The sequence below is a fragment of the Telmatherina bonti genome (genome assembly GCF_933228915.1).
Source record: "Telmatherina bonti genome assembly, chromosome: 11".
NCBI lineage: Eukaryota > Metazoa > Chordata > Actinopteri > Atheriniformes > Telmatherinidae > Telmatherina > Telmatherina bonti.
In genome coordinates, this window is record NC_136629.1 from 29141516 (window position 1) to 29156578 (window position 15063).

At 37.6% G+C, this 15063-nt stretch overlaps 2 protein-coding genes across 4 annotated transcripts in view; one reads left to right on the forward strand and one right to left on the reverse strand.

Annotated features, from left to right (window-relative positions):
• The window catches only part of sh3pxd2ab (SH3 and PX domains 2Ab), a 35933-nt gene extending 30922 nt beyond the window's left edge, over positions 1-5011 (forward strand). For all 3 annotated transcript variants that reach the window (XM_079249227.1, XM_079249226.1, XM_079249228.1), the window contains 5 exons: positions 733-850; positions 939-1283; positions 1421-1454; positions 1804-1923; positions 2140-5011. In XM_079249227.1, coding sequence (XP_079105353.1) covers positions 733-850; positions 939-1283; positions 1421-1454; positions 1804-1923; positions 2140-4068 — 2546 coding nt within the window. In that variant the 3' untranslated portion in view covers positions 4069-5011. The remainder of the gene's footprint in view (positions 1-732; positions 851-938; positions 1284-1420; positions 1455-1803; positions 1924-2139) is intronic.
• Positions 5012-8546: 3535 nt separating this feature from the next.
• Positions 8547-15063, reverse strand: part of neurl1ab (neuralized E3 ubiquitin protein ligase 1Ab) — a 35303-nt gene continuing 28786 nt past the window's right edge. The window contains exons 5-6 of the mRNA XM_079248372.1: positions 13260-13439; positions 8547-11797 (exon numbers count right to left, since the gene is read on the reverse strand). Coding sequence (XP_079104498.1) covers positions 11562-11797; positions 13260-13439 — 416 coding nt within the window. The 3' untranslated portion in view covers positions 8547-11561. The remainder of the gene's footprint in view (positions 11798-13259; positions 13440-15063) is intronic.

The window sequence follows — 15063 nt, forward strand, 5'->3', positions numbered from 1 at the left end:
GTGTATATATATATACATATATATGTGTGTATATATATATACATATATATGTGTGTATATATATGTATGTATATATGTATATATATATATATATGTGTGTATATATATGTATGTATATATGTATATATATGTATATATATGTATGTATATAGTATATATATGTATATATATGTATGTATATATGTATGTATATATGTATATATATGTATGTATGTATATATATATATGTATATGTATGTATGTATGTATGTATATATGTATGTATGTATGTATGTATATATATATATATATATATATATATATATATATATATATATATATATAAAATATAAAGGCAAGCATTAATGCTGGATTTTCCGTATTCACTGCATTATAAAGTTTTCTTGGCTTCATAAAGGATTACAGTCAACTCCCTAGAGCCAAAAAATAAAACCCACCAAAACATTTGAACACATGTACACAACACACCTACTTGCACATGTGGCAGCTGGACCAACTGCCAGAAAGCAGATCCAGAGGGATAGAGTTATTCTTTCATATCATATAAAACTTGTGCAAATTACTTCAGCATGTTCACACAGAGATATGGCATATAGTCTGTAGAAATGATTTAGTGCGTGTTCAGCATTTTTTTTTTTTTTATTTTACTTTTTTTTTTTTTTTTTTTTTTACTTTGCTTTTCAAAGCTCTTACAACTGTAAAGCCTTAGCTTTGTTGTCATTCTGTCCTCAGAAGAGAAGTACATAACAGTACAGCCTTACACCAGCCAAGGCAAAGATGAAATTGCTTTTGAAAAAGGGGTCATAGTGGAAGTGATTCAGACGAACCTGGAAGGCTGGTGGTTTATCAGGTATGCCCCTGCATGCTTGTTTTGGACTTTTACTAAGACTGTCATAACAAAAAGTCAATAATTCAAATATTTTTCTCTTGTCATGCAGGTACCAGGATAAGGAGGGCTGGGCTCCAGCGTCTTACCTCAAGAAGGTGAAGGAAGACTTCTCTCCCCGTAAAAAGACTGTAACAGGCCCAGTGGAGATAATTGGCAACATAATGGAGATAAGCAACCTGCTTAATAAGAAGGCGTTAAGTGAGAAGGATGTGCAGACTGAAGGTGTCCCAGAGAGCCCCCAGGTTGCCAGGAAGGAGATCAGCTTGCCAATCCTTTGCGCTGACTCCAGTCCTGTTAATATCCCACCGGATGGAAAAAACAAAGCAGAGCCTCCTTCACCAGCCGTAGCTCGTATCGCTCCACATAGGGTGGAAATTGGTGAGTTATGTCATCTGTGTTTTTGTTTTTTGAACAACTGGAATATCTGTATGTCCAAGTGGATGCTTTTATACCCAACAAATATAATCTATTAGTATCTGAATGCTGTTTTTCTTTGTGATTTTTATTTTCACAGGTTCTCCTGTCCCTCAGGCAAAAACCACCTCCTCGGAGAGACGCAACCCTGGTAAGAGTATGTGGTATATTTCAGTTGTCTGTCTTTCTATGTCATCAGTCAGTTGTTTTTTTTTAAAAATGTTGTTAAAGATCATCTCAGCTGCTTGTGGGAAATTGAAATGGCTCTGTGGAGATTTTATTTGTATCTATGACTGAAGAACAAACACGCCAAATGAAGACTGGCATGTTGGAGTGAAGTAATAAGAACAATATGTCCCATTTATTTCTGTTAGAAGCACAATCAAAAAGCTGAAATTCTTAAATCAAATGAACATATAGGAGTCTTAAGCTGAGTACTCGATTAGATTAAGCTAGTGTACTTTTAACCATTTATACATATTCTTCTTTTTGCCTCTCAGGGGTTTCAGTTGCCATCGCCTCCGGAGCCCCCTGCAGTTGAAGCAGAGTATTACACCATTGCAGATTTCCAGTCCTGTATCTCTGATGGTATCAGTTTCAATGGAGGACAGAAAGCAGAAGTAAGCACTTGGTCCAAACTAAACATAATAAATAAGATGATAATAAAGTCTGGCATGAACCACAATTGTTTTTCTGCATCTGTTTACTCATCCTAATTCATTTACAGTCCACATTTTTCCAAGATGAAACCTACATCAGATTTTTAAAATGAATAAATTAATATGGTAACACTTACACTTACTTACTTAATATCATCTTTGATTTGTGTACTTTAGGTTATCGAGAAGAACTCTGGTGGCTGGTGGTATGTCCAGATTGGTGAGAAGGAAGGCTGGGCTCCCTGCTCCTACATTGACAAACGTAAAAAGCCCAATTTAAATCGAAGAACAAGCACCCTATGTCGCCCTAAAGTCCCACCTCCAGCTCCACCTATCAAAAAACAGGACTCAGTGGAGACCGCACCTCCCAGTAGTCCTGGATCTGAAACCCCAGAGTCTCCCGTGTCCCCTGGGAGGCCTGTATATGAAGAACCGGAATATGATGTCCCTGCCATTGGAGATTTGGATCTTGAGTCTGAGTTTGAATTTCTGAGAGGTGAAAGTTCACTGGTGGATGGAAAGAATGAGGATGCTTCCTCTGAGAAGGGGTCACATCTGTCCTCCAAGCCTTCTCCAGCTTCATCCCTTCACAGTGCCTCCTTCAAGGTGGGTGAGTCATTCGAGGATGGTCATGAAGCAGAGGGGGAGGCAGAGGGAGAAGAGGAGTGTATTTATGAGAATGATGGTTTCCAACCCTTCCGGGAGTCTCCAGAGAGACAGTGCAGCAGGGACTCCAGCTCTTCCAAGACAAGTGTCATGTCAGAAACTGGCAAGACTGCAAATCCAGCATCAGGTGGATGGAGACCTGCAGGTAACAGGCTCAAGATGGATTTAAATGGGAGCCCATTGTCAAGCAAACCAGAGGAGACACCCATACCCAAATCTGCCTCCACTGAGTCCACCCCAGATCTGTTCAAACCTAAGAAAGACCAAGAAGAGAGCAAGGCATCATCCTCCACCAAGTCCTCTTCTAAGCAAAGGCCAGTGGTAAGGCCCAAACCACAGCTAGCTAAGGCATCCAGTGCGGAGAAAATGGACATCAGCACCTTGAGAAGACAGCTCCGGCCAACAGGTCAGCTAAAAAATGGAAACAAAACTAAAGGTGAAGACTCAGAAACAGCTTCAGTCATTTCATCCGAGGACTCCTTCTCATCTCAGAGCACGTCCGATCTCTCCTCCATTTACTCTAAAGGAAGCCGAGGTGACTCTGACCTGGAAGGCTGCAACCTGTATCGCACCACAGATCCCTATGAGAAAGTCCAAGACTCAGAGCTCAGTTTCCCTGCTGGAGTGGAAGTGGAAGTGCTGGAGAAGCAGGAAAGTGGTTGGTGGTACATTCGTTGGGGAGATGCAGAGGGTTGGGCTCCCACTTACTACTTAGAGCCTGTGAGGCATCAAGATGACTTGGCAGAGTCTGAATCTGATGGTACCCCAACTAAACCTGGAAGTCTCAGCAAGTCTAACAGCCTGGAAAAAAATGAACAAAGGGTACGGGTGTTGAATAACATCAACCAAAGCCTAAAGAAGGTCACGCCACCCATCCCATCCAAACCTCCAGGTGGCCTCTCCAAACCTACCAGCTTGTTTGGCTCGCTAAAGCAGAATAGCACCAAGCAGCAGCAGATTGTCAGACCTCAGTCTGTCTTCATCTCAGCCCCGATCAGAGACGGTCCGAGCCCAGTTGGCTCTCTCAGGAGAAACGAGTCTCTCAACTCAACTGACCATTCTCGCACAGGCCCCACAGTGCGACGCAATGCCTCTTTTGGCACTGTGCCTCGAAGCCTGGCACCAAACAACATCGCACTACCTAACAGGAATCAATCTGGTACTGGTAGCTCTGAAACTCTGGGCCTCAGCTCTCAGAAGAATGCCGTCCCTGTGTCCACGGTAAAACCAAAACCCCACATCATCCATAACAACCTCAGAGAGGTGTATGTCTCCATAGCAGATTACCATGGTGACGAGGAGACCATGGGCTTTCCAGAAGGGACGAATCTGGAGGTTCTTGAAAGAAACCCCAATGGCTGGTGGTACTGCAAAGTTCTGGACAATGGTAGACCGAGGAAAGGATGGGTTCCATCAAATTACCTCGAGAAAAAGCACTAGCACTCATGTGGAGGTTACGCAGTGCCCTGGACATACGTGTAGACTACTCTCAACAGATGCATTTGTTTTGTGAATAAGGCTAACCCGGTACCCTTCACCAAAACAAGCAGCCAAAAATTGAACAAAAAAGTGAAACAAAACAATCAGTGAAAGAAATCAAGATGATGCAGTTCCTTGACTTTGCATTAATATGTTGGGACTCAAAGAGAAGACCAGAGAGCAGAAGAATGACTGAATGATTTTCTCCAGCAGTTACTTTTAACTTGAACGTTGTCCTTATGTGTTTACTCCTTGAAACCTTTTTCTATTTGTTATAATGTAATCTTTAAAAGAAAAGCTTTTTAAGAAATAAAAGTTTACTGCATGTCTAAAGTGAATAATTATACCGACGATGCCTTGAGCTGTTGAAATTAACCTTTCCCGTCCCCCCAATTCCCCCCCCCCCCCCGATTTCTTTAGTTTTTTTGTTGTTGTTTTTTTTTATTCTGTTTTTGCCAAAGCTGCTTTGTGTTAGTCTCACCTTGGTGCTGCATGATTTTTTTTTAATATCTTTAAACTGTATGTCTCTTTATGTAAAATATTTTATCCATCTTATTTTTAATATTGTCCCTAATGAAACAAATGATGAGCATCTCTGATAATCAGTATTTTGTTTCCCATTAGTATAAACATTTATTGAGGAGCTTTTGTAATTTCTTTTTTTTTTTTTTTTAGAAAAAACATATTGTTTTTTTTTTTTTGGTTTTATTTTATTACCATAAGTATTCCAACTTCCCTAATGTCAGTGAAAATGATATTTATTCATATTTTGAAGCTCATACTAAAGCTTACACTTCACTAGAACTGCTTTATTACACACATCAAGATATTAAATTTCTGCTGGGCAGTAAATTTGACATTATTCTTTTTTCCTCTTTTTTTTTTTGGTTTCTTTACATTTGAGATGCTCACTTTTGTTTTATTTGAACTGTGTGACCAGTTATAATAACTGAAGTGCCTTATGAATGACTTTAATAAATGCACTTTTGAACAATCATGGCTGTTTTTTATCCTGAAAAGGAATATTAGTATTAGTGGGGCTGTATACAAGTTGCCAGTCCACCATTGTCCAACACTGAGACACCACACTCACAACGAGGGTTCATTCATCACCAAGTCACTTAAAAAATAGGTTTTTGGACAGACTGAGGAATCCGCACATACAAATTGAGATCATGCACACTCCAAACAGTAAGACCTCAGCCAAAGTTGAAACTAGGAACCTTATTGCTGTGAGACAGAACTAACCACCATTACTGTGCAGCGCAAAGTGTTTTTTTTTATTGAATTTTTTTTTTTATATTAATCACTGTAAAAGGGTTTTCAGGTTTCAGAAAAGCCAAAACTATAGATAAATCAATAACCTTGTGCTGCTTTCACACTGTACTCACTCAAAACAAAGACAAATTATTCTGATTCTTTCAACATATCAATCTGAAGTCTTTGCTTCATTATGTGTAAAAGTGATGTGCAAAGGGAATAATTATTATCTAATTTAATTACAGGTGAATGTTCCATATAATAAGCAACTTATCATAGGCCATAATCACGAGAAACTACAAGCCTGACAAGTAGACAATGATAAACTGAAAGTAAAACACTGAGAATAATCCCACATATATGCTATTTAGATGAAGGCTTTGACCATTTAGATGATGGCATGCAAATGTGTTAGATCATACTGGGTTACCTAGGCATCTCCCTCGTTTTTCATCCTCAACACAGGGGCTGCCATAGCTTCAGGAGAACTTTTACATTTAATTTTTCTCTAGACAGCTTTCCCTCTTACCTGCTTAATTTAGAGTCAACTGCCCAAGGTGAAGCTACCAGAGCGCATAGTCAGAGAAATGCTGTATGAAAACACTGGTCCTGTTTTCTAGTGTCAGGTGCTATAAACTATTTTTTTTATTTATTTATTTTTTATTGGATTTGGTTCTTGAAATCTAATCAGATTTGCCCCCCCCCCCCTCCATTAGTAATGGGATTTAAAGTGAAACATGTTCATCCCAGGGGCAGCTCTTCCTTTGGGACTTCAACAGTCATTGGCGTGGAACTAATTGTTGCCGTTTATCTACTGGCAGTGTGTAAATGTGTCATATCAGCTTGCATGTTGTGCTCATGTTTATTTATTTGCGCATGATCAAATCATAGAAATGCAAAATGTGCCTGCATGACAAACCGAGGGTGATAGCATCTCATTAAAGGATATTTTCTTTATTTTGTTCAAATGTGTGCTAAAAGATCTAATTTAATAATAATTGTTACATTGGTTACTAACATTTGCAGCTCCATGGTTTAGCAGATTGATTAAATGCACACTGTGGAATGTGGTTTCATTTCCAATAAAATTACATTTTGACAGATTTATGTGTTATTACAGAAAATAAGAAAAATAATCTAAACCCAAAGGCTATGGTGGTGGCCTGCTTTCCAGTGTGTAAGATGCTGGAAATGCTTCTGGCCTCTGGAGGGCAGCATCACTCAGCATCTCAGTACAGACTGAAGTCAACGTCAGGGTCAACCTTTATTTATGCATTCATCAACTCAGTAGTTAACTTGTATAAAGATGAAGTCACTCATTTAATGTTTTAGACTATGAACAAAGTTGTAATTTTTAAACATTATTACACTTTTACTTGCTGTTTGTTTATTGACACCAAAACTGACTTAAAAAAAAAGATTTGACATCCCACTGAACGCAACTTTGACGGTGAAACAACAGAGGCGCAAACTCAGACTGTCTGATGTCCCGTTGAAATCCAAAATCAATAGCATCACAGGTTTCCAGAATACAAATTTTGCACTCTAATAGATAATGCATGTTTGATCAAGCAGCTGTTTGGCAGAGATATCTCAGTACAGCTCATGCAAATCTGCCAAACCCAAAGTCTTCAGAAGGCTTATAGTCAGGTTCACTGAGAGGTCTAGGTGGAAAGTCTGTGTGTACATAGACATCAGCGAAATGCACTGTAGTCTTGTCACTTTCAGACTCCTGTTGTGTATTTCTCCCTTACCTCTTGGCTATGAGCAGCAGGAACTGCTGCCTGTTTCTTGTCCGGACGTCATGAGTTGTACTGATGCCTTTTGGATTGGAGAGTAAGAAAGTGCTGCAGTTGAGCCACGTATTAAATAACAGATGATGTTCACGCTGGCCAGGACTACATACCACTACTGTAAACAGTTTCTCCATGAGTTATGACTGTTTACTAAAAGCCTTTGCCTTTGTTATTCATATAGTATATGGTGCAATGTTGGTCAAGCATCCTACTGAGCAGAGTGTCTTTCTGTTCTCTAAGCTGTTGCCCAATTTCAGATTTCTTGCACATGTCTTAAAAGTTTCAACAAAGTATCGGTATGGATGTATTCTCTTTCTCAGTCAGAGCTGGATTGCCTTCAGATTCTTACTGAGACAAAGAAATTACAAGAAATACAGCAATGATATCAAAATAGTCTTTTCTCCTCTTCTATTACAATATGAGTTACATATGTGTAAGCAATGACTCTGTTGTTTGTGAATAAGACCTGCGTGTGCTTCCACTTTTCCTTTCTAGTGATAACAAATGCAGTAGCAAACAAAATTGAGCCAGTGATACAGACTTGAATTTTATTTAACAAACAGAACATGATTAGCAAATTCAGATACCATTAATAATGTCTTAACAAACAAGCCTAAACCAAAGTTATGAGCTTATTTTCTTGCTTCATCTACAATAACCTCCACAACTTACTGGTTTAGGGTTTTTTGTTTTTTTGGACTGAATGCATTTGGTCACATTTGGAAAGAAGACACTCTTTTAAAACTACTTACTAAAACATGATTAACCTAAAGGTAAGTGTTCTCTTTGTATCTTAGTATATGGTGTTGAAGCTTTTAGCATTTTTGGGACAATGATGAAAAGACTAATACCATTTTAACAGCCTTTGTCCAAAGGAACCAACATCTTCTGTCAAGCAAAGGTAAGTCATAATGTTGTTATATTCTCCAGAGTTTTATCTCTAAGAATCCATATAAAAATCGAACATTATGTCAGTTGTAATAAGCCAGATGGGACTGGAATATTTTTTGGCAGAAACCTGTTGCCAGGCAACTACCATGATGGGGGATTTGAAGTAACAGATTGTTTCTCTCTGTTTTACTGTTTTAGTAAATGTATTTGCTGCTGAGTTTGAATTGTACTCAAATCAATAGATTGTTTCTCTCTGTGTTATTGTTAAGGTAAACGTATTTGCTGCTGAGTTTGAATGGTATTCAAAAAATCTTATAGCCTTCAACATGGACTGTATTTGACTGAAAGCAATTCCTGCAGATTGTGGCAATATAATATATATATATATATATATATATATATATATATATATATATATATATATATATATATTTTTTTTTATTTTTTATTTATTTATTTTTTTTTTTTTTTGCATTAAGAGCTTAGTTAAAGAGAACATGTTGAAAAGATACTCTTGGTGAATTGGGTGCAACATCTTTTAATTCTGAACAAGTACTTATACCACTAAGTTACATCACTTTTTTTTAAAAACAAAAACAGTGTCACTGTTTGGTAAGTAGGAGACCAACTAAATTCTTTGTAAGGGAGATATTGCCATTTTCCAACAAGTCTCTGGTTGTACATCTGTCTGTGCTTATTTATTTATTTATTTTTTTTATCTGAAATGCTTTTAATTTCTTACTTTATGAGACAACAGGGCAGCTTTCTGCAGCATCCAGTGTTCCAGTGAAGGGCACTGCATTTGTGGATCTCATTTTCATTTATATATTTTTTTTGCATGGCCAAGTTTTAATAAGTAGTTGTCAAAACTGCACTTTCAGTGATTTCAACAGCAGAATCCCATCTATTATGCTATTACTGTATTTACCATGAATGAAACAGAACCTTTTCCATCCCAATTTCTGAAAGCCTCTCTTGCACTCTGCATTGTTATACTCTAATGTGGTACAAACTAGTTAGCAACTTTTCCACTTTGATGTGAGGTATATTACCGTTTTTTTTTTTTTAATATTATCTATACCCGTCTGTTAAAAGCCGCTGCTCTTCTTTTTTTTTCTTTTTAAGTTTTAATGTATCCTGCCAATTAATTGAAAAATGGGGCTGTAGCAATGTTTAATTCAATACTTCCAATACCCATAACATTTAATGTGTCAAATCATCCTGTTAAGTGACGACCAATACCTGTGAGATAAGTGGTGCACAATAAAAGTTATTCAATTCCATCTTATAGTTAATGGAGCACAAATATTATTTAGAAAATATTCAGCTTGTGTACAAATAAGTTAAATGGTATTAATCTTTCCATTAATCATGTCATTTTCCCTCCACCAAAAAGTATTTCCCCAAAATGCAAAACTATTAAAATGAAAATAAGCTGACACACAACTACAGAACCTCTGGGGGAGTAAGGTTCACTATAGTCTTAATCTATGCAACCATAAGATGAACAATAGTCTTACATGTTGGACACTATAGCCACAAATATGAAACAGTGATCATTTTTATAGTAGCCTTGAAAAATAAATAAACCTTATAATGTACAGTCAAAGAGTACAGTCCTCACTACATAGTTTTCTATTAAAATATTCCACAATGTGGGTCATATTTGGTCAAGAGGAAATACTAAACTAGGTACCAATGTAAAAGCTGAGCATCTCGAAACACTTACAACAAAATTCCAGTACTGTGCAATGCAGTGACAGAAGAGGGCAAGGTGATATTTCAACATTTCATCTGCCTGATACTGAGCACCTCCATGTGCTCTCAATAAATACAACTGCTTTGTATTTGTATGTGCGGTTGAAGCTGCTCAGAGACTACACAGCCTTGAAAGAGAGGCCTTAAGATGACAATGAACCTCAATCTTTCTTCTGGTTTTCACAGTGAAAAGCCAAAAAGCTCTGAATTTGTCCAGATTTCCCTTTCCTAAAAGGCACACTTGAAAACTTGATTCCAATGTAAAACAGCATACCTGCCACGATAATTTTTCTTTCACAGGCATGGGAGACATGTTTCGGCACTTTGCAAGCAAATTATAGCTTTAAATGACTGGTGACCACCTGACCTGAAAATATCTTACCTTTAGATTGCTTTTTAAAAATTTTGTTTTTACAGACAACAGATTAGCAAATGTAAATTAAATAATCACAATACCACCTTAGATCTTTGACAGTGACTGCAAACCTTAAAAAAAGTTTTACATCAATACTTCAGATACTCACATAACCTGAAATAAGCAGATACACTTGCTTTCTGAGGATTATTTATGAGGTCAGTTAATAATTTCTGATGATGCTTTTTTTTTTTTTTTTTTTATTAAAATGCTTATTCAGCATTTTAAATCTACCTAACTTGCCCACCAATGTTAATTTGGATTATTAATTTATTCATTTGTGCAATTACACCATCCAGCAGGTTTGCTGAGCAAAAGGAGATGGTGGGCAAAGCCATGTGGCCATGAAGCAGGAGAAGCATGTAGACCCTTAACTGGAAAAAAAAAACAAACAAACAAACACTTTCTTTACACCACAACAGGCACTTGGCAAAGACACATTATCATCCCCTATTTCTGTCTCAAACATACAATATAATCTCTCCTTTCTAGCTTCCTTTTCCATTATTCACATCCTCAACCACCACAACATGTGTGACCTTCTGTGGTAACAGTGATCAGACTTTTCTTTTCCCCTTTGACAGTTTCACACTGCCTGAATTTCAAAGATGCACAGCAAGTGTTGAGATACTCAGCAAAAACCTTTACTAATTACACATTAGAGCTCCTTTAAGGATTTCTTCACCCTTACAGTTTAGATTTCATTGTATTATTGATGGAAACCACAGGGTCTTTCTCAGACTTCCTACTAATTTTTCACCATTACCTGAATGCCCTCTGGAAATCTCAGATAAAGCTATCTTGTCTTGATTTTCTTTAAGATTTCGGAGAGAATTGATTTTTCCTCAGAAACAACTTATTGACTCAATGATTCCAGACAGGCAGTGGGGGAGCAGCTGGAGGATCCACAAACTGATTCTCTTTGTTATTTTCTGCAACTCTGGAAATCTTACTTTACTTGATGAGGCTATCACCAGCAGAATGAAGGGTTACATTGCAGGAAGTGGGACACATGCCTCTCCAGATAACGGTTTATCTTCAGCAGAAACAGCTCAAGGTATGCTGTAGCTGCAGTAACACATCTTTTGCCCTGTGATCGTACTGTATCTTTTGATGCTGCCTGATAAATTTCATCCAACAAAGAGAAAACTTCCAATGATGTGCCTTCGGCATGAAGTTATTACAATGTTTAAATGATGGAGTTTAAAGTCCTGCTGTCCGTACCTGAGCCAGATTACACAAAGACAGAGAATCGGGTCTCTGGCTTGTGCTTTGTCTTCATGAAGTCTGAAATGGCTTTTACAACGCTAAACCTGACATTGGTTAACACAACCCTACGTGCTCCGGTAGGTCTTGATGATATCTTTGATTATCCTCCTGCAGATGGGGCAGCATGCGTTGGTCATCTTCTTTAGCTTCAGACCACATGTGTAGCAGAGACACATGTGTCCACAAGCATAGAGGACAGTGTCCACCACATTCTCATAGCAAATGGTGCATTCATCACTCCATGAGGAGGGGAAGGTAGGGGACTCCGGATGGCTGGAGAATGGGGAGCTTGGGGTTGTACCTGAGGTGATGAGAGAAAATACAATAAGCTATCAATAAGCTCCTCAGACTTTTCCTCAACATATCTGAGCAGCAATGTTAAGGTTTGCTTATTCCCCAATTCATCATTAATTACATCATGTTACAGCTTATTTTCAATATAAGTGCATGCTAATAAATTTTAAGCAAACTGGAAACTATGTCAACGCATGAATAGATAGGAAACAGATTGAAGACGGTGGTCCAGCTTTAAATAAATATATGCAGCCAAAAGAGAAAGAAACACTTTTACATAATCGCATTTCCTCTTGTTCTGTGAGGATATTGTAAAAGATGACTCATTGTCGAGACCTTAAAAATTCCAATGAAGATCAAAGAAGAGAAATTATAAAAAATAAACATACCACACTTCAGGGTCAAATAAACAGATTCATTTTAAATGAAAGAGGAAATGTATAAAATACAAAGGAAAGCGAAGTTTTGGCAACTAAGGCAAGTTTTATAAATAGATTTAAACACATTTTTTTTTCCGTCAAAAGATTTTTATGGGATTTCCAAGCTGACCTTTGGAACAGCACTTTTGATTCTACTCATAGATTTTCTTCATGATTAGATTGGACAGTGATAGTGGCCATGGTAAGAACTCCAGTTTGCACTTCTTGATGAGCTTCGTGTGAATTTTGAGGTGTTAAAAATCATTATTTAATTCCATGAGCTAAATTTCTGTTTACAGGAAAATGACCTTTGTTAATGATTTGGTCTTTGCTTCCAGAACATTTTACAAGGAAGCTAAATTTACCTTTTGCTGGTGGCTTAAACAATAACAAACTAAGCCCACATGCACCTTATTATGTCCAAACAAAATTTGGACATAATAAATTTTTCTGATTTGGAACTTAACTGTGAAGCATTAGATACAGGAAAATGTTTTTTCCCCGTTTTTGAGGAAAATTCCTTTGGAGGTGTTGTGGAACAATACAATAACACAACCCCACTCCAAAGACTGCTTAGTATTTACAGTATTATCAGAATTTCTTGCAATCCTGCAGGTACTTTTATGTGAGAATTCTTTCAGACCTCAAAAGCATGTTCTTCAAATTCATAATTACATTTCCTACATTTTAAACAGCTTCCTGAAAATACTTTGCTATTGTGTGAATGCATTTTGCATCTTGTAAGAATAGAGTATTATGATTTTGACAGAGCTAGAGAGTGGAGAGTCTCAGGAGAATATTTCTAACACTGTGAGCATCACCTGACGTTTCCTCGCTATGACCCACAGCAAATCTGACAGCTCTAGTCTGTTTGGGTGTCTGAAATAATAAATGTGTATTCCATTTATATATATATATATATATATATATATATATATATATATATATATATATATATATATCGACTTTTAGATATACTGTATCATAGACTTCTGCATGCCACTGTAACAATAAAAATGATAAGAAAAAAATCTGATAACTTAGACAAACCTGTGGGGGAAGAAAACATTGAGTGGTAGTTGGAGTTACAGCTTGAATTGAGGTTGATGTTCATTGGATTGTTGAGGTTGGACTCAGAGTTGCCGCTGCAGAGCATTGTGGGGGGGGTTTGTGTACATGATGGGGAACTGGGCACTGAGAGGCCTCGGAGGTCTTGGTTTAGAGATGAGCCTGCAGACACAGAAGAGACATTGAGGTTACTATCAGCATTCATATAGTTGATCAAAGTTGCAGTTTAGGAAGAGCTGACTACAATAATTTTATTTTAGGTAATTAAATATTTTTGTAATTTTACTCTTCCAGCAACAATCCATAGCTAATAATAAGTAACTGTGGATGTCTTGTTGCATCTAACTATATCATACTCTTCTCCTCTCACCTTCACACACATAAAATCAGCTCTATCACTAAGCAGATGACTTGTGAGTCCACAGTGTATGTGTGTGTGTGAGTGGGTGTAACAGAGTGAGTCACGAGCCCATCGAGGCCCCCTCCTTTCCTTCCTCTTTCATGAACCCATGATTCCTGTGGGTAAAGTACAAATCACTTCCACTGACTATCTGTTGTCTGTCCCATATGATCCATCTCCATTTGCATCCCATAACCACCAGCACTGGCATTAGTTCTGGTACTGGCAGATCATCTTCCCTCACACACGAAAATACCAACTTGATCCACAGACAGATAAATGCGGATCTAGTCTGCCTGCAGGCATGCAGCAGCATTGTTGTTTGCACATTGTGCTTCAGTTGACCAAGGCTGATATACTGCTATATATAACGGCAAGTCATTTATTTGGCATAATTTCTTCATGCCAAAATATCTGGTATTTATGTTTCACATCTCTTTGCCACAATTTGCAAATCTGAAGTGATCTACAGTGGCAGCGTAGAGTGGAACGATGGCTGAAAGAAGAAACACAGATGTGAAAAAACATTGCAGAAATAAATACTGTAAACTTAAAAAGAAAAAGTGGTCTGCTCTGAGCACAAAAACACGTAAGGTTTGTTGCATAACATTTGCTGTGAGCTCTGATTCATTGCTTCAAACTCTTATGTGTTTTCTTTGCACCACTTCAATTGCCACCATCTCAGTCTCGGCCTACATAAACAAAGTATAGTAGCTTTTTAGTCATGAGACAGCCAGTTCACTGAGAAAAATATCGTCTTATTGAGTCTGAATGAAGATAGGCCTGAAACCTTTCTGTAGTTTATTGTATTTTAAGGTTAGTGCTATTGTTGATCATGTTCTTTTTGCAGAGACACACCTTTACAGAGTCATATAGTTCTCATATTATGTTGTAAAGAAGATACAGGAGCAAGCATGCACGCAGTAGTATTAAGACAGCCTTCCATTAGCTACTTAAACTGACCTTTGTTGCAGCCTGGCTGCGAGTAAATGTTGTGGTGGACTCTAATAAGGCAGAATGGATAACCTTCATGTCTATTCATGTGCCCTTTCATCAGGGGTACCTTTCATCTTCTTTGTATGAATTTACTGCTGGCTGTGGGACCATGAGTGTATTTAGCTATGCTGGTGTTGCAGCAGACTTATTTGTGGTTGAGCTATGTGTACAGCAGCTTTGAACTTTTGTTTATAAAATAAAGAGATATATCACCCTCTAAGTTTATACGGCAAACAGTTGTTTTCCCCATCCAACAGTCATGGATCAACAAATCTGACATTTATTCTCCTGTTAGTTCTTGCTTTTTTTGCCACTAGCATAGGGACTCTTTAGCTTTTGGCTAGTTGCTAACCTTTTTTGCTGTTTGGTGAATGAAACAAAGATGTAATC